Raw genomic sequence first — 19,852 nt, 5'->3', positions numbered from 1 at the left:
GTCAGATTGAGAATGAGTCATTTACACCTCCTAGGGTGTAATCCCATGATGCAATACTCAGATTAAATCTTAGACTATTATCCCAGCATATCAACCCCATCTGTTCCCAGCAGAGAGGTGACCCGAAGATCCTGTTTAAACTAGCCCATTTATCCAATCAAGACAGTAAAAACAAAAGCATGAGAGAGCTCCTCTTCTCTAAGTACTTCCCTTGGTTCTCCTTGAAACCAGCTCTAGGTTTCAGTCTCAAAGCCTGGTCCCTAATCCTTGATCTCTCTCAGCTCCTGCTTTCTCTCCTCTCTCTGTGTCTCTCTCCAAAGTCTTGCATAGGGAGCAAGTGACCTGCTGTGGAAGGCTACTTGCGATGCCAGGAAGACAAGCCAGGGCAACTAAGCCGGATAGTTCTTCATTTATCTTAAGTGTTTACTGAGAGGAATGTGTGTGGAGTCACTTTTTTCCCTGACAATTAACTTCCACAGAGTTGTGTTGTCATGACATTTCTTTGTCTGCATTCAGTCTTGCATCATCACAGGCCATTGCAAGTCACTCGTAAAAGTCTACTCAATTACTGGCCCCAGGTTTAATTCAGAAATACTCATCCATTTAATGTTTCACCAGAAACTAGCTACTTCTGTGCTGGCTTCAATCAAGCTGCAAAGTTTCTGTGGTATCAAACATAAGTCTTTCGCAGCTGCACTTCAGAATTATACCCTAGCTTTACTTACACCTATTTTTACTTAAGTCCAAACAACCCAGCACAGGCAGTATATAAGCCTTCATAATTCAAGACAAAAGTTTACTTAAATCTCAAATGAGAGGTGCAGAACTAACTAATTTTAAGTAGAAGACTGTTCAGACTTAAGTCCCCATGATGCTCTTTCAGAAGCATGGCACAAAGGCAAGTAGACAACTGGGCAATTTCAACACTGGGCTAGAAGAAACAGCAGTAGGCTTGGTCCAAGCATCAATATGGTGTCTTAAAATAAGAAGTGCTCTTTGGCATAAGAATATTAGCACAACACTCACACAACACGTTGTCCTACCTGCCTTACCATGGTCTGTTTAAGTCTCTAAATCAAGCAAACTGAGGCTATCGTGAACACAGTACGATAGACCTCAAGTTGCAAACATTTAGATACTGACATTCCACCTGATGTGGTGAAAACAATGCAAACCACTGAGGTACCTCACAGCTCATAGAGCCCACAGTTTTTGTCCCTTCTCCTGCCATCTAACCAGAGCCAACACAGTGTTCCCTACTCATCTGTCCTTCATTCTCACTCCCACACTGAGCAGGTCTTTTCTAACCCTGACTCCTCCCACCCCCACTGAAGCAGCACCTGCACTGGCATAGCCATGGTGAGCAGGACTGGGGAACTCATGGGGCTAGAGAGAAAGGGAAAAAAAGTTCTCCGACAGAGCAGTTCCCCGATCTGTGCAGCCATGTAGCCAACTGATGCACATGGAGAGAGTGGTTCAGGAGCAAACTGGGAAGGGGGGGCGAGTAGGAGGGATTTCTAAACTGGTATTTTAAAGCAAGGTTGCCACTTCCATTATTCCCATCTGCCGATCCAAACCATCAGCTGCCTAAAGCAGTCAGAAGAACTTGGTATCCCTAGCCTTAAACATTTGCAGGAACATGATCCAGCAGGTGTGCTTGAGTGTCTAACATAGGTGGACAACAAGCATCATTCCTGACAGTAGTAGGAAAGAATGTGACTGGCCTCATTAAATGGTGTCCGAATTGCCTAGGTATTTCCAAAAGAAATGGGGAGACCTAAATTTGAAACTCACCAGCCTGAACCCTGAACCCATTTCAAGACAGCCCTAAACATCAGCCTACAAGCAAGTGAACAGCAAGGCTGCTCTTGACCTCCCTTGTTTAAAGCAGGGCAGCTATGAAGAACACAGTCTTATCGATGATGTTAGTTTTTCTGCAATTAGTAATTGCTATAAATCCTCCTAGTTAATATGTCTGACACACATTACTAGCTCAGAGAACAAAATGTTGGACTGAAGTGTGTTGATGCTATGTTTTCTCCTTTGACTCAACCATTATGAATCCTTACAGCCAGCAAATATACATCATCCAAATAGCCAGAAACATGATTAACACTGGAAAAACTAGGCCTTTATGGCTCTGAGTAAGTGCCAGGATGGATCATTTTTCCTGAGCCCACCTAAACAGAAAGCTTACACATAAAGGGTTGTGACTTCATCTAATGACTGATCAGCAAAGGCTTCCAGCCTCTGGTCAGAAGAGAAATGCCAACCATTTGCATTTATGAGAGTTGTGAAGTTAAAAAAGCTCCAAGTTACCAGAGTTCCTCTAAGCTGAAAACTTCTCTCTCTTATCTGGCACAATATGCTACATGTGACCATGTGATCATCAAATCTCTTCTTTTGAGCTCTAAGATACTTCAAGACAACCAATTCTTTGCTACTCTTTCCAAGTAACCAAGCTTTCTACATTTCCATCTCTATGAGTTCTCTGGCTGGACAGGTCACTCTTCAAATACACATGGCAATCAGTAGCTAGATGAAGACTTGGTGTAGATTCCTACATGCCAATGGTTAGTTCAGTTAGTCTTTCTCGGTCTGAATAAGCCAAAAGACCCTTATCCTTTCTAGAAATTTCAACAAGGAGAAAAATACCAAAGTTGTCCACACACCAAATACAAACAATTTTTACAAACAGAATACATTTCTTCCAGAAGTGTTCAGATTCACTAGTGTTTCAGGTACAAAGTAACTGTAACCACTTGAAACACAATTCTAGATGATTGCTATTTAAGCAGAACTGACCAAAAAAACCTTCTAATGGTTTTGTTCATTCTCAGTACAGTTGGTTAAGGTTGACTGAAAGTGCAATGTTCTTGATTTTTTGCAGAGGTACAGGAACATTTTTATGTTAATTGCTCAGTTCAGTTTCAAACGGCTGAGTGGCAGGACTCACCCCGCCCCAAATACTAACAAAGCAATTGTTAAAACATCCATAACTCCAATATTTGCACATATAAACTGACAAATGCATTTTGGCAATATCAAAATTGCATCTGCCACAATTAATTTGTAGCATACCTTTAGATATCTGTGTACTGATAATCAGAATATTTTAATATGTAGAGGTCTATAACCAAAATGTATTCTGTGCTATTTTATAAGGTATAGGTTTTTTTCTACTAAAGTTTCCCCACTGATAATTTAATAAGAAATGGAATAAGAAAACATGAGGAACCTCAACCTGAGAATTTGGTATTTAAACCTGTAACTGTAATGCAGCCTTTAAAGACCTGAGTTCATTTTACAGTTATAAAATTAAGTTTCCCATTCTGAAACAAAACCTCCAGCTACGAACGCAAAGATTCCTTGCTTGCAAAGACGACTCTTACTATCTGATCAGAATGAAAGGATGGGGATTGTGCTATGTTTTCAAAGTCAGCTTGTACAATTCACATAGGTTTCACTGAGTGCAACTCAGGGAGTTGGCATATGTTTTTTGTTTGAAGTAGTTTTAGTATAAACTAACTCTAGTTAGGGTTTTTAAGGCATGCAGTAAGCTTCATTTCCCTCAACTTCAACAGTTTATCATGTTGCTTCGAATTACCAACATTGAATCCTTGAGTCTGTTTCCTTCAAATGAGTTATATGCTCTGGATGGCTTGACTACAATAAGAAATATATCATTCAAGGTTAGCTTTACTCACTGCAAAAAATAGCTACTTGTCTTCACAATGAAAAGGAAGAAAAAGTGAAATCCAATGCTGCCTCAGTTCTTCAGCTCCAGTTGCCTGTGTTAACAAATCAGGCAAGTTTTTTTAATTGGAAATTGAAGGCAGGCAGGTGTTATGATGACTGACACCAAAGCCAAGTGAACCCAGGTCTCTCAACTCCCAGACCTAACTTGTGGCTACAGGGTTAGCATTACCAACCCCTAGTCACCACTGGAGTGCCAACAGCTGCCTGAAACGTTGCTTCCAGTAGGATCTCACCTTGTTTTTGGGGCCAGGTGGCATTTAATGGAAAACAACATTGAAATACTGTCCATTTTTCACTCTAATATAAACAGTTGGGGCAATTATTTTCTAAGAGTTAAAAAGAGTTATTCTAGCTGTCTCTGAGGCTTAACTGGGCTTCTTGTCAGAAAGGGCAAGATTGAAAAAGTCACATGTGAAGCACATACGACTTGCATATTCCCTAGATCATTTGGTGCAACTGTTTTGAAACATTAATCCACACTCCTCCCTCCTTCTGCAGCGAGCTAATAGGAGACAGTGCTAGCTTTGTTTTATTTTAGGGAATAGACAGTAATTTTGTCTAAATCTAAGGCTGATATGACAGAGCAAGAATTAAATCCTGCAGGTCTTTGCTGTCTGCCAAGAGTTTTACAGGTATAAACCATGAGGAGCACATTTGGCAGTCATTAACTCCACGGAAGTATTATTAACTTCTCACAGTACTTTGGCATGCAATCTCTCGACTAACACCTGAATCCAGTTCCTTTGTAACAGACCACTAGTAACAGCATGGCAGCTTTCAGCTTCAAATGGCTCAGTTCTGTGGGGAAATTACACACTTCCTGTGTAACGGTCTGATGGAGCCTTAAGTTGTTTTAGAAACCTATCTGGCCTTAGTAATTACACCACATGATGCTTCATGTCCAAGTTCATCATGATGCTTTTTTGTATATCTGAAGAGAGACTTGCCTGGAAATCTGAATTATCTTAATCTGCGTCTTTGAAATCTGACTTTACAGATTTTTTTTTTTTAAACTCTGAAAACTGGCATCATTAGAGCAAAGACAGACCCATCAACTAAATCCAAATAAATCAGCAAAGACCTAATGCATAATTGCTGTACCCTCTCTACTGAAAGACTCCCTTCAACACACCACCATGTGAGTAAGTGACATCAGAAGCATTTTTATCACCAGTTACCCAACGCATTCTTATCTGCTTAAGGCAGATTCCAACTAGGATATGTTTTGCTCATTAAAAATCACGACCTTCCAATGTGTCTGTTAACTCTAAAGTGCCTAGTTGGGAAAGTAGCAAAACCAGCGAATTAATAAGGTGAGCCCATTGTGCACACTGCTTCCTTTGAGAGCTCACTATTCCCCCCCATTATGCCAAATGGAGGCTTCTCCATGGAGAAACAGAAGCCTACGCATTCAGCAAGAAAACACACTGCGAACTGCAATGCCTCTGCAAAGTGAATAACCTCAGCCACCTGTTACCGCAAACTATTCCAGAGATTTTGCTTCTTTGAAATTGTAGTGAAATTGCCATGCACAACAGCCAACACATTGGGGAACAAACATGAACTCAGACAATTGCAATTTAAACTAAATAAGCTTGTGCAATTTTCACCAATGTTCATTATATGAAAGGCTTCATAGACAAGAGCCAATCTTGTGAACATGTTCTAAGCAAGGAAAATGACAATGTTGCATTTAAAAAAACCAAACCCACAAACTCTACATATTCTTAGTAATGTTTTGCATAAACACATGTACTAAGACTATAGTGTTTGAAAGCACAACACAGGCGTGTTAAAATGGTGGAGCGATTTACGTCAACTTGCTTTTTAAAATGCAAGTAGCAAAGAAAAAAATTAGATCATATAAAAAATGATGCCTATTAAAAAGACTAATTTTACTGGAAGCAACGCAAGAAGATTTTAAAGTCAAGTATCGAACTTAAGTACACATCTGTTAATCCAAGACAAAAATTAACAGGCTATCTGAAGGAGGATATTGCTCGGGCAGTTTCTTCCTAACCCTCACTGCCTCTGCAGGTAGAAGGATTCAATCTCCTATAAAATATGCAGATAGAGGTGTGTATTTAAATGTATATCTAACAAGGTCTGTGTGAGAAAAATTAAATATATGGGGGGTTTTATTCCAATAAAATATTCCTACCCCTAAACTGATAAAGTAGTTTTTAAACAGTAACTCTCCAGACATGTCTTCTGGTATTCTCTAGGCTAAAACACAGGTTTATATAATTCAGAATAAAAATTCTAGATCCATTTGACAGAGAAATACAGATTTGTAATCCAAAGAAAATGGAAGATGGCCTTAAATTGCTAGTTCCCGAAAGAGAAACTAAAAACCAGAAAATTTATTTCCTTGGCAAGGACACTATTCTTGTGTTTCTGGAAATGAAAATACAACATCTGAAACATCCTTGAAGCAAGGAACTCCTCTTCCCAACCCCCTGCCCCTTATGCTCCCCGCCTTTAACAGCTGATACTGCTGCAGGAGAGGAAGGTAAAACAGTGCCAGTAACTTTCACCTGTGGTGTCCTGGTAATGTTTAAAACTAAGAGAATGGGAAGTTGGAGGAAGCTTTCTTCAGAACACTCCCAACACTCCCAAGTCTCAAAATATAACACAGTTATCCAATGCAACAGTATTCACATGTGTTTACAGAACTTCTTGAACACAAGAGAAAATTACTACTGAAAAATTTTGGTTTTATAGAAGTATTCTTAATAGCTGCTTGTAGTACTGTGGCTAAGGTTAACGTATTAAAAACAGAAAAAGAAAAGAGAGACACCTCACACACAAACCAACCAGCGACAGGACTTTCCATTCATAGCAGAATGAACTCATCCTCTAAGCAAAACCACGAGAATAAAAACACAAAATGCCTTAAGGAAGGCTGAATGACTGGCATGCACAGGCTGGAATAAACCCACTCACATTTCAACCTGACAAAGCCGCAAATATTCTCAAACAACTGGCTCAAGCGACTGCGTGCAAGGTCTCCAAATGAGGTGCTACTTACTTCAGAATGCAGTAAAAAATCCACTTGTCTGCCTTTACACAAGGGAGGAAAGAAAGAAGGTACAGATGCAGTAGAAGGGGTCAAAGTCTTCTCAAAATAGTTACTGATAACGCCTGAAGCTCTTTTCAGGCAGGAATTTCATAATTCTTGTTTTAGAGAAGTTTCTCACTTCAGCTAAGATTCCTTTCCAAAGGGCCTAACGCTAAGAAAACAGAAAACTGACTTCACAAAAGTTACCAAATATCAACATGCAAGGCTGGCAAGTACATGTGCAGTCAAGATGATTCAGATAAGTCAGATAAATTTAGAACAGCGCTTTCCTAAAAGCATGCGTTCACCAAATGCAGTAAATATGCAGGAGCTATATCCAAGTACTGATTCCAAACATTAGAGCAAAAAATTTATTAGTGAAAATCTCCTTTTAAGAGTTCGCTGCCATACGAAGTCCTCAACAATGTTATTCCTTGATCTGCCTTTAGTATTTCCATCCATCACTGGATTTATCCACATAAAAAGCTATAGGCTCTCCAACCTCGGAGGACTAAGCCAAATGCAGTGTGGCAACTTCACATAGGACCAACCTTTTATGGTTGGAACAGTAGAGCTTTGATACAGCTAATCTACCATAAATAGCTCTTGAAACTCAGAAGGATCAAATCAGCTGTTGCAACAGTCCCAGCCTGTAGCTGCTTCAAATCCAATTATACTGTCAACTCTATCTTGCAGCTTTCCTTTCTACTCCCCCCATCCAAAACTTTTTTAGTCCTGCTCCTGCGAGAAATTAAAAGCTGCAAAGACAAATGCAGCAGAACAAAATGCATTTAATAAAAATTGAAACAAGTGGACAAGTATTCTTAGAATTATCTTAAGGAACAGAAGTTTTGTTCTGTTAAAAAACAGCTTAAGAATTTGATGCCCATTTGGAAAAAAAAAAAAAATTATGAGCCCTGGCTTGTAATGCAAACATACAATTTGAAGTAAGCAAACAGTTGCAAGAACAGCAAGCTCAGCTGTAAAAGGTGGGCAAAACCAAGCAGATAAACTGTGTCCCAGATTAAGGCATAAGGCACTGAATTGCTTGCATATTTTTTCTGTAACTTAAATATACTTGAGAAGTACTAGAACTCACTGTTATAAATCCTTGTATTACAATGTTTCCTTTCAGGTCATTAGAACCGTTTTTCCACAAAGCAGCTGAGAACTATAATTTAAGAATTCTTAAGGAACTGGATGGGAACTTCCAAAATGTATGTTTACTAAGCATACAAGTTAACATAACTCTGAAAATTACCACTCAGACTACTAGAGCACAGCAATTCCTGAGAAACTAGTGCAGTGACAATGTTCTGGAAAAACATACAGGTTTGGATCCAGTGAAACACAGGTGAGCAGCATTATCTTTATGGTTCACCTCACAGTGTAAAGAAACCACACAACACAAGTAGGTAAGTATATGCAAATAAAAGATTTTTTTTTTTAAACCATATATTATTAACGTCTCCACAGTCTTTCCAAAACAAAAGAGAGAAATTACTCCAGTGCAGTACAAGAACTCTGGTACTTCAAAGGACAAGAAGTGTCTTGTGGGCAAAGCCTGGATCCATATCTCCTGTGAGCATGTAAATCCTGAACTTTGCCAGGGCATCCTCCTATAATACTGGGCATGACATCTGCCATCTAAGCATCAGTCCTTCTTGTACAAGCGGAGAGAGAAGAGGATTGCTAATTCCCAGTATTCAAACTGCTTTAAGTGTGGGGATTAAAGCGGCCATTAAAGATTCCCATCCCCACAAAGAAGGGCCTGAAATTTGGCTCCTCTAGAAACAACTCTAATGAAAGGGTCAAAATACAAAAATCATCATCCTCTATGTCATGGAAAATTGTCAACCATATGCCATTCTGCTCCTCTCTGAGCTTGCATTAAATTTTATCATCTCCATTAAAAGGGCCTGGGTTTCAACTGATTTGCAAAGCATGTAACATACATGGAACACAAAAAGAGTCACTGGTTTCAATCTTGCCTACACAGATGATGACAAAGCAACTTCAATTAAGTGTGGGTAGGTTAAATGAAGTGGTTTGCTATCTCCTCTAAATTGTGCATGAAGAACCCAGCTGGGTCACCTTCTGGACATCTCAGAGAAGTCAAAGAGCTGGAAGAAGGCAGAGAGTTTTCCCTTTAGGCCCTAGCAAATGCCTAACCTAATCAATTCAGATGCACAGGGGACAGTGAGCTTTTCATTAGCATGGAATAAACTGAGCATGTGACAAGTAGATTAAAACAGACCAGCAAGATCTGCCTGAGTAAGTTTATCACTTTGAACACGGCTTGTAGAATTTGTCACATTATGCTTCTGCACTGGGGTGAAAAAAAGTAGCTGAACCAACTGCTGACAAAAGTTCAACAGAGCTCTTAAAAATGCAGCAGGCATGCTTGCAACTGGTAAGAGAAAGAGCAGCCGTGAGTGTGCTGCCAGAGCACAACCACTGGTGCTTTATGCCCTATCCATAACCATTTAAAATCCAACATCTTTTTATTACTGTGGAATTTGAAGGATGCGAGTTATGACATGGAAACACACCCCCTCTCAAGAAGGGGGACTGGGACTGCTGGTTTCTTTTATAGAAACCACTCTACATCTTACTGTTTGCATTCATTCTCCCTATCACACAGGGAACTATGTTAAAGATTTCACTTTCGCACCTAATTTGGAAAAAAAAAAAAAAAAAAATCCTGTGTGTGCTCTTTTCACATAGACTTCCTTGGCTATAAACACACAAAGCAGAACTGACTACCACAGAAATGCAGCAGTTGCTCCCTCTTCCTCCCCAGTACAAAATTTCTGTAAACAGAGGAAGCCACAGCCAATACATTAGTTCACCACTAGCTCTTTACAGCAAGCGTAAGATCTAGCATGTATCTTCCAGAGACTATCACCTCTATTATCAAAGAGAGTGAGACACCATGCACTTCTCAGACCACAGGTTCTGTCCCAATTACGACAGAAGTACAAATGAACAGACGCACTTTTGATACCAAGGTCTTGCATTGCAAGAGAGGATACGCGCTTCAACGAGTAACAGTCAAGAAATAACACCAGTGTAACACACAGTAAAGTGCACACAGCTTGGGAAGTCTGGAATAAGCATGTATTTATGTAACAATTCAGCTTCCCAGTTTACAGATACCTTCTTTTCAGCTTGGGGGGGGGGGGGGGGCGAAGGAGTGACTTCCCAGAAAAAAAACCAGAGAAATTTAATAAAAAGTGACTTACCAGCATCCATTGTTAGAATCATGACCCCACTTCTGTGTCCCAGGAAGCAGGAAGCCTTACCCATCCAGCGTATGCGAATGACTCAGAAGGATAGCATGGCTTTGTTTCAGCTTATATCTTCTAGCTCATTCACCCCTCCTCCCTCTCGTGGGATAGAAGTGTTGCCTGTGCCTGGCCATCCCTATTGGCTCAGCTAGGGAACCACACTCATTTAGCATATTCAAGTTTCTGTGAGAGCCTAAAATGACCCACAGAGGATTTTTTATTTATCTTAAAAAACAAAACAAAACAAAAACCAACCAACACAAACACTGTTTGTCTTTCTAGGAGAACAAACCATTCATTCTTTCACTATCGGATGCATATTACAGTTGGTGTTATTGCCACAGGGCCAAACAATTCCCTGCACTCTGAATCAATGAGAAGGTGGCAAGTCAGGGAGGACAGTCCCACAGACTTCAGTAATTCCCAGTTCAGCTGCACCGTCTGTCTATGGGAATAAAGCCACGTTTTGTGTCAAAGCCTATGCCCTCCAACCCAGCTTACCTTTAATGCAAACTGTATATACCCCCAAAACTGAGGATGTCCTGGTTTGCCAGGGGGGATTTGCTCTTCCATTTTATTTTTAAATAGGCAGAACAGTAAGAGATTGCTGTCTTACTGAAGACGCACACCCGGACTCCACAGGTTAAACTCTGCAGCGAGGAAGAAGTCTTGTAGGGTTCTCTAAATGTAACAACTGGTGGAACCTAGGCTCTGCCTTAAGAATTTAGAAAGCTGTTACAATCTATTTGTGAACCACCGCTCCAGTGAGATAACACATTGTTAAAAAAATTCACCACAATGTAAGTGAAAAAAAAAAAAAAAAAAAAAAAAAATCTATGTGATCAAGAGGTATCGTAATCCTTTGTTAACTTTGATCAAACCATAGGACAGCCTAAAAAGTGTATTTGGAAGGAGAGACGGTGGAGGGGGAGAGAAGTTAATTTCTTTCTGTACTGCAAAATCCTTGAGAACTTGCAGTCAGACCCTGAAAGGTGAGTTTCTGTATCTTGCAGCATGAACTGCCGACAGACTTGATATCTGTACGTAGGGACTCAGCAAACACAGTGAATTCAACACTGGTGTTCCTTGTCTCCGATAAGAACTACCTTTTCTAAATAAAGCGCGGACATATTAGGCTACTGCCTCACCATGTTAGTCACCACTAGATAACCTAAGATTCATAACTCTGCGATACAACCACAAGTGTATTTTGGAAGTGTTGCTTGTGGTTGTTGAAATAAACAGTGTTCCCTCTCCTCCCCTCCTCTGTTTTTAGAAAAGGTATCAGTTGCAAGTCTTGAACACCAAGGTTTGTAGAGCCACTAATGAAGTTAGAATCCACAATTCAAAGAAATTAGCAAAAGCAGTACAATTGAGTCATCATTTCTCAGATTTCTTGACCTTCTCTTGCTTTGCATGGCTTCCCACCAACACTCGCGTCATTACAGTTTGGGGGAAACAAAATTTTCCTAAAGATGAAAATTTCTGACATTTTCAGTAGGACACTGCAATAAAAGCTTTGGAGAGAGGCATGAGTAATTCAGATCGTAGAAACAAATCTGAAATCTTTCACCGAATGGAAATTAGGGAGAAATGACCCAGGTGGACAGGCTGCTCCTCAAAAGCCTTACTACAGAAAAAAGAACAGAGTGTCAGAAAGGATGACAGACTGAATGGATTAGTGGTTTCATCCAAAGTTTACAACTCTCAAATAGTCAGGATGCTGTTTTGTTGACCATAATAAATAGCTAAGGACATTTGGCAACAGGCCACGCGATCTCTACAGATGCACACTTCTGGGAGCGACATCAGGCATAGCTTCCTTTCTTACCAATAATTATCAATTTGAAGAGAGATGCAGCAGTAAGGAAGATGCTTTTGCACTCTCCCTCTCCCACCCTTTTTCACCTGGTAACACCTTTACTAAAAATTCCCAATGCTCTAAACAAACAAACAAAAAAATCCATGACAACAAAAATCAAAGTTTTGAGTACGCCTTCAAGTAGTGCAATCCCAAAGCCTGAGAAGAACTGTACCAAGAAAATAGCAAAAGATCAGTCCTTACCAACAAAGTGGAAGGTGAAGAGCTGGTACACTTTTAAGCAGAACTGAGGACCTTGACTCTGCGCAAGATGCCAGGCTAGTCCAACACTAACACTTCCATCTTCAGGCAAACTGAGCATGAGTAACATTGCCAGGGAAAACTAGGCACAACAGGTACTACGCCAAACACACACATTTTAACAAAAGCATTATCATATGTTGTATAAGAGCAAACCACTTTCAATAGGATGACATTCCCTGTAAGCTTGGCTTTTGCAAGAAGTCTAGTACTACTCTTCTGTAGCAGTAAAGTGCAAAAGTTCAAGCAAGCTGTTCTCAAAACAGCAAAAAAAAAATTTCTGGATCAGCAAGAGATTGTGAGGTACTGCATGGCATTATTTTAAAACAGTGCAAGTATTAATAATTCAGCTTACAAAGTATTCTGAAAGGTAGTTGAATTGAAACCATAGTAGGGGGGAACAGTCTTACTGACATCTGAGAAAGTAAACAGGAAATAAATGTTTTTGCCTTTATCCTCAGAAGGGAGAGGATGAAGTTTCCAGCTAGGTTAGAGAGAACATAGCACAGGTGTTTAACATGCAACATTAACCTGAAGGATACTGCTGCACTGACAGGAGATTTATAAAAACCGGGCATCACCAGTGTTTCAATTCTAACCTAGACAGCAGAAATGAAACAATTCACTGTTTTGCAAGCTACACTAGACAGCAAGAGTTGGCTGAAATTTCTGTAATTAAAAATAAACCACTATTAGAAGGAACACTGCATGTTTCTTCATATATAAGCAAGGCTGCTAAAGTGTCCAGCAAGACAGCACATGAACTTGCATATGAAGCCTTTGCTTTGCTGTCTTTTGTGGAAGTTACACAGTACAGGTAGTACATGATAAGCAGTATGCAGCTAGCAAAGCCAACACACTAAATTAAAAAACCCAAAATACCTGTTCATAAACTGCGTCTACTGGCATGATACGAAAAGAGAGTACAAGTGACTCATCTGATTGTGCCCTGCACATTTCCCAGCCTCTGAAGTCAACTGGACAGTCTTACCCAGATGCAACTCCAGCAACAAAGTAGAAAGCTAGGTCATGACCTCCAGAGATCACCAATTTTCTTCCATCATTTTACAGCCTGATAATCTGGAGTCCATGTAATTGCTGACTGAATATATATTATAAGCCAGTTATGGGTACAGTAAATACTGCACAATATTGCAAGATGCTGTGGAAAGACTTAAACATGTTCATCTGAAGATTATATATCCAAATAGCCTGTGGTTTAGTTATCAGACCTTCTCAAGCTATATCTTATCTTATCTTAATCACGTTAAGTCTGTAAATTGTGTACTGTTAACAATCTCCGGTCGTTTAAATTGTCTACTAAAATAATCCTCATGGATTTTAGTTGTTGATTTTTTTTTTTTTAAATACAGCCAGAATACCCGTTCACATGGTCTGATATCATCACCTTCTGAAGGTTACAACCATTTTATGATGGTATATACTAAGAAGCAAGTTCAGCAAGAAATTCTCTGGAGGCTTGACTTCCTTGAATCTTTGCTGGAAGAAGTTATTTATGTACACATTACCCTTAAAAACCTAAATTCCCAGGACTGTTCACATAATTTTCAGTATATGCTTTAGTCTTGCAAGAACAGGCTACTTCGGCTCACCTTCATTAAATTATTCACTGCACAGAAAGTATACAGCTAATAACTGTGATCATAGAATCATAGAATAGTTTGGGTTGGAAGGGACCTCTAAAGGCCATCTAGTCCAACCCTCCTGCAACGAGCAGGGACATCTTCAACTAGATCAGGTTGCTCAGAGCCCCGTCCAGCCTGACCTTGAATGTTTCCAGGGATGGGGCATCCACCACCTCTCTGGGCAACCTGCTCCAGTGTTTCACCACCCTCAGCGTAAAAAATTTCTTCCTTATAGCCATTCTAAATCTACCCCCCTTTAGTTTAAAACCATTCCCCCTTGTCCTGTCGCAACAGGCCCTGCTAAAAAGTTTGCCACCATCTTTCTTATAAGCCCCCTTTAAGTACTGAAGGGCTGCAATAAGGTCTCCCTGAAGCCTTCTCTTCTCTAGGCTGAACAACCCCAACTCTCTCAGCCTTTCTTCATAGGAGAGGTGTTCCATCCCCCTGATCATTTTTGTGGCCCTCCTCTGGACCCGTTCCAACAGGTCCATGTCTTTCTTATGCTGAGGGCTCCAGAGCGGGATGCAGGACTCCAGGGGGGGTCTCAGCAGAGCAGAGGGGCAGAATCACCTCCCTTGACCTGCTGATGTGAATACGCTTGCTCTAAACATTTTTGGAGGAGACTTTATACAAATGCTTTAATTCAGAATTGTCGATTCAATCCACTTTTTCCATGACCATGCTCCAAAACCAAATCTTCGGGAATCAAGGTTAGGTTTCACTTTTCTACTGCAAGCCCTTCCAACTTTTTAAGCTCTCGAGCATGTGTAAGAGTAAGCACTGTCCCCAGTCCCCCACTTTTTTTTTTTTTGAATAAGATGTTAAAACCAGCAAAATAAGCTTTTATTCAAACTTGCACTCTACACTCTGTTCCCCCAGCCTTCAGAAGCTATGGCAAGTTGCAAGGAAAACAGTTCTCATGTAATTTTGGAGCAACAACTGAAACAGTGCCTACCATAGCTCCGAGAAAAAACATAGGCTACATGTGGTGAGAGAACTAGTAGGATGACAGCTCTTTCCAGGCAGTATGGCCAGAATTAGACATCAGTTCTGTTTTAGGAAAGTTAAGAGATAGATCATCTATATATTATTTTGCTGATACAAACCAGTGAGATCTTCCTGATCATGTCTAAGAAATCACATCTTTCCACTCACAAAAATTACACAATTATCCAAGAGCAAGATTAATTCCATGCACTACACAAGTAATGGGAGCTCTGCCTTTATGGAACTGACAGAACCTGCTACACAAACTTACACACAAAAAAAGGTCCCTTTTGTTCTTGGTTTGTGTTTGCTTAGGGAAATGCTTTCCCATAGCCAAGAACTGAAAAAAACTGAATCAAATCTAAACTGCAAATATATCACCAAAAGTCTGCAAAATGAAGAGTGGGAAACATGAAAGGTAGACTACAGATCTGTAATTAATTAAAATATTATATTTGAAGGAATTGTCCACAGTCTAGAATGGCTGAAGCTATTTTGTTATACAATAGTTGGAAGAGGGAATGATAGGCTGAAACAGGGGATACATCTCAGCTGCCTGCTGCCTCTCAGTGCATACTGAGATGAAGTTTTGGGAACTCTTATTGTCACTTTCATATTGAATAACATTTCTTCTTAAAGCAGCATTAACATCTCCTAGGTATTTAAATACCATGCAGCTTTTCTGAAGGTCCTAAAGGCTACTCTGTGATCTTAACTATTATACCACCGCATTTTATTAATGCTACATATGTACTAGGAGGCACACACAGATTCTTCTTTAAATGTTTGACACAAACAACTCCAGAAAAAAAAAAAAAAAAAGAAAAACAACAACCCATAGTTCTTGGTTCACATCTGCATCCGTTTTTCAGCACAGGCTCACCTTAAATCCCAACCATCCAGGCCCGACCCTCTAGGTAGATCTGCATGACCATGTCCAAGTGGCTCACAATCCAAAAGGCAGTCCTCCTACAAGAAATAAACATAAAAAAGTATGGGTAAGAACCACAAATGCACATCCCAGGGCATGAAAACAACTTCAGAACTACCAGGCAGTTGCACAAAGGGGATGACCTGATTGACTACAGGGAATGAAGCAGTTTAGAGTATATTGCTATCTTGCCCATTCATATAGACAAGATCATCACCGCAAGCAACAGCACTTTTCAAAGCCCAGCTATTGATGCACCGTAGCTATATTCACAGGGAAAGAGAGGTCTTGCAAGTTGGCTAGGAACCCCAGGGAACTTAACCCTTCAGTTACGAGGGTCTGAGCCTTTAACATGAGACACGTTCTTGAACTACCGATTTCTCCAAAAATGCCGAGCTTTCACTGAACCACCTCACAGAAAGTAGTCTGTATTACACCTTTCAATAAGGTCAAGCAGCACGGAAGACAACAAAAAAACTGCAGCATCTACCAAGAGACTATTACCGTCAAAATCTTTAATTTTAAACATCAGTGGATGCAACTGGAAGAGCCAGCTCTCTTCCTAGAACCACAGCAATCAGGAGACAGACCTGATACCTCTCCCAGTGAAGAGCACTTAACCTATCAAGCAACTCCAGCTCTGCAGGCAACACCTGCCACGTGGCCTGATTTTTGATCCCCACACCTTGAACCACAACTGCTTTTATTTTCTTCTTTGGCAAATACAAAACATCTCTGGCTCTGCCTGTAACACTAATTGCTTTCCCACAGGGTGATTTAGCCCATGTGAAGATTCATGTTCATGCAGTATCCAAGTTAGGTTGTTTCAAACTATCTGAATTATCCCAGCACCACATTGTCCTTCAGGATGCCAATCCCCTGAAGTCATAAAAACTCACAACAATCAACTACTCCAGGCTTGTTGTTCTATTCTGTACCACCAATGCAGTTGTTTCTTTCCACAGAGCAGTGAAGAGTTCTCCAATGCAGACCTGAACTCCATGAAACAGTCTGTGCTGTTGAACAGATTGTTGTCTCCCTCCTGTAATATAGCTGGTAGCTAAAACAACATTTTTACTCCTGCAGGGTGAGGTTCAGCTCACCTGCATGTATTTTTAGATGCCACATATACTGCTTTCACTTTCACTGCTGCTTTATTAAACTTCCTTTTTTAATCTATTAAGAGGCACAAAATGAAGTCATGATATCCTAAGTGACCACAGCAACAACTGTTAAGAGCAGTCAGGTCACTGCTCTGCTTCCACTGCAGCTGCTGAACATGTCAGACACTAATAACAGCATCTAGAGAAGAGGTCAAAACAAAAATAATTCATTGAAAAGACAGAAAGACAGACAAGACAGGAATTTTGCCCAAGTTGGGAAAAATTCTGATTTTAGAAGACAAACAAACCCCCAAACATAGACTACCTTAGAGTCCATGGGAACAGATAAGGCAGCAATTCAGTCTTCTCCCTGGTGTTGTGTTCACACATTTTAACTAAGCCAGTTTTTATGGTCTACCCACATTTATCTTTGTATTTCAGGCAGGAGACTAGCCTAAAGTTCCCAGAATACGGCAAACCACATGCTATTGTTTTCCCATTTCCAACCTTCATTCACCTCAAATGGGCATTCCTGCACTTTGGAAGAGTAAATGAGTGGGGATTCACTTCAGCCTGGTAGAAAAGTTGAGGAAAAAAGGTGGTCGGCAAGGGGCAGTTGAAATAAAGATGAACTAGTTCCTCCACCATCACATAATCACAGTTACCAAATTCCTTCTTGCTATTTAGCCTTAGGGTTGCCTGAATACTTCTACTGTTCCTACCTTCTTCCTTTTTACGTATTAACAAAAAGACAGAAAAGCTAAGGATTTGAAATCCAGCTATAGTTTCAGTCAACTGCTTCATGGGTTTCCTGGAAACCACTGTGAGGTGGGAAGAGGTGACATTTATAATGCGCAGCATGCATTAAACCTGGTGTGCACTGCCACTATTCCACTAGCATATTTCATTATTTCTTCTGATTTGGCAAATGCTACATTTGTGTGTTGGAACAAGAGAGGAAAGCCCACAGCGCTGCAGTTTTGAAGGCCTGCAGCTTTGAAGCCTGTCAAAGTCTATCCTTTTAAGGGAACCTTGAATATCTGGTGTGAGTCAAACTATCTCGACAGAGCTGGTTTGTTTTTTTTTTTTTATTTGCCTATGTCACTATATTCTACACATCCTTGTTAGTGTCAGAAGTCTTACAAGAAGTTTTGGCAAGAACACACAATGAGACAAACACAAGGCCTAAGAAATACAGAGCACCTACCAGAGAACATTTGAGATTGAAATCAAAATGCAAGAATTGGCAATTGAATTCTAACCTTTTAAAGGTTGACCTCGGCAGCAATTTTTGCACTCTCTCTCCAGTTCATCTGAGAAGTGTCTGGCAAGCCACTTGAACCATATATCTGATAACTCCTGCATTTTGAGAGTTTAGAACCAAAGCAGGAAAAGACACTCCAAATATTAATTTTTGCCTTTTTGATGGGCTCTGCTTTATTACACAATAGATGGATCCTGCAATCAGTCAGTACATCATGAGGAAAGACAGACATCAAAATATTATTTGGATACTTGATATTATGAACTAGAAGGAGAGGCTAGTGGGTAATTGCTTCTGCTTAGCCACAAAGATCCATCATTTTTGATCCAGGAGAATAATCAAACTTCCAGTTTTTCTAGACAAAGATTCTTCTGGATGCAGATAACATCAATATTTGGACTAATTTAACACCTGAAAGCTGAATGAGGAAAGACTGTCACTATATGCATAGCAGACAGAAATATAGCTGCTCTGCAAGAATCTGCAGTGACCTGTCAGGTTATTCACTAGGCTGGCTACAGGACAGCTACAACAGCTTCTCTTCTTTAAGATAAGCCTCGTAGTTCTGGAGGTCTTACATGCAGAACAGACTTTAGAGAGTTTCACTGAAACAAATCAAGGTTGCATCCCTCCAATGTCAAAAGGACAGGAAAAGGAAAGAAATTTTTAGGATGTTTTATTTATTACTTAATGACTTTATCACATCAGTTCTGCAAAGCCATCCTCTTCTCAGGCTCTTCAAACCCAACCCAATGAAGCCTGACACCACAAAACTTAAAGATGCTTTGATAAGGCCCCATTCTGCAAAGCCTTGGTACATCTTCATTTCTTACAGAGAATTAAAAAAATGCAGCCTGGAAAAACCTGGGAAAGAGGCAGAGGAGTGCAACAACTTTCCTGTGAAGCCAGGAATCCTCACAGAAAGTTCAATTAAATAAGAGTCTAACACCTCCTTCACACGATCTCAACTGAGGTGTCATCCTTCTTAATGCTCCAGAGGCATGTAACAAAACATACTGGGCAGCAGCCAAGTGCAAAGGACATTTTCAGACCGCTAGTTATGCTTTTACAGTGTCCCCTCCCGCTTCCACCCCACCAAAAAGAAAGGCCACAAAGACTTTCATTGGTCCAGGTCTCTCTTGTATACTCAGAGAATCACTTAAAAACAGCAAAATTCAGCTCTATGCCTGCATTTACCCTCTATATTGGTGCTAGCCTGTAAACTCTTAACATCCCATGTTCTTATTTTCCTTGTTTTCCAGGCGTTTCAGAAGAACCCTACACAAGACTAACAGGATACAGGCACTTTTGTTTGCAGCCAGCTATCTTAGAAAACACATTCAAGAGCTCAAATCCACCCTGCTGTTATTTTTTCCTATTCCACCATCTTACTTAAATTGTCATTTGTGATGTAATCTGCTCCAGTCAGCAGGGCTCTCCTTCAGTGCATTTCTTTCCCGTTTGACCTCACATAACACTGTCACAGTTTGACCATCTGTTCTAGTCCCCCTGCCCAATGATGTTTTCAGAAACAATCTGCTTTTGCACATTCCAGATGTTTAAAGAAATTACTTTTCTGGAGAACTGAAGACGACCTGCTGAGGAGACAATCTCTACAAGTATCATGATAGAATCACGCCTGACTATGCTTCCCTCAACACCCAAAAGTGAAGCCATTCACCTGAAAGT

At 40.2% G+C, this 19,852-nt stretch overlaps 1 protein-coding gene across 26 annotated transcripts in view; it reads right to left on the bottom strand.

The window, feature by feature from the left end:
* The window catches only part of SVIL (supervillin), a 142,900-nt gene that overhangs the window by 96,670 nt on the left and 26,378 nt on the right, over positions 1–19,852 (bottom strand). For 23 of the 26 annotated variants that reach the window (XM_076331783.1, XM_076331787.1, XM_076331784.1 and 20 more), the window contains exon 1: positions 10,066–10,167. In XM_076331783.1, the coding sequence (XP_076187898.1) occupies positions 10,066–10,129 (64 nt within the window). In that variant the 5' untranslated portion in view covers positions 10,130–10,167. Of the gene's footprint in view, positions 1–6,790; positions 6,869–10,065; positions 10,168–15,748; positions 15,835–19,852 lie in introns of those variants that run through there. The other 3 variants (XM_076331798.1, XM_076331800.1, XM_076331799.1) reach the window with 3 other exon arrangements.

This window comes from Aptenodytes patagonicus, chromosome 2 (genome assembly GCF_965638725.1).
Source record: "Aptenodytes patagonicus chromosome 2, bAptPat1.pri.cur, whole genome shotgun sequence".
Lineage (NCBI taxonomy): Eukaryota > Metazoa > Chordata > Aves > Sphenisciformes > Spheniscidae > Aptenodytes > Aptenodytes patagonicus.
This window is presented reverse-complemented; position numbering and strand designations above follow the sequence as displayed.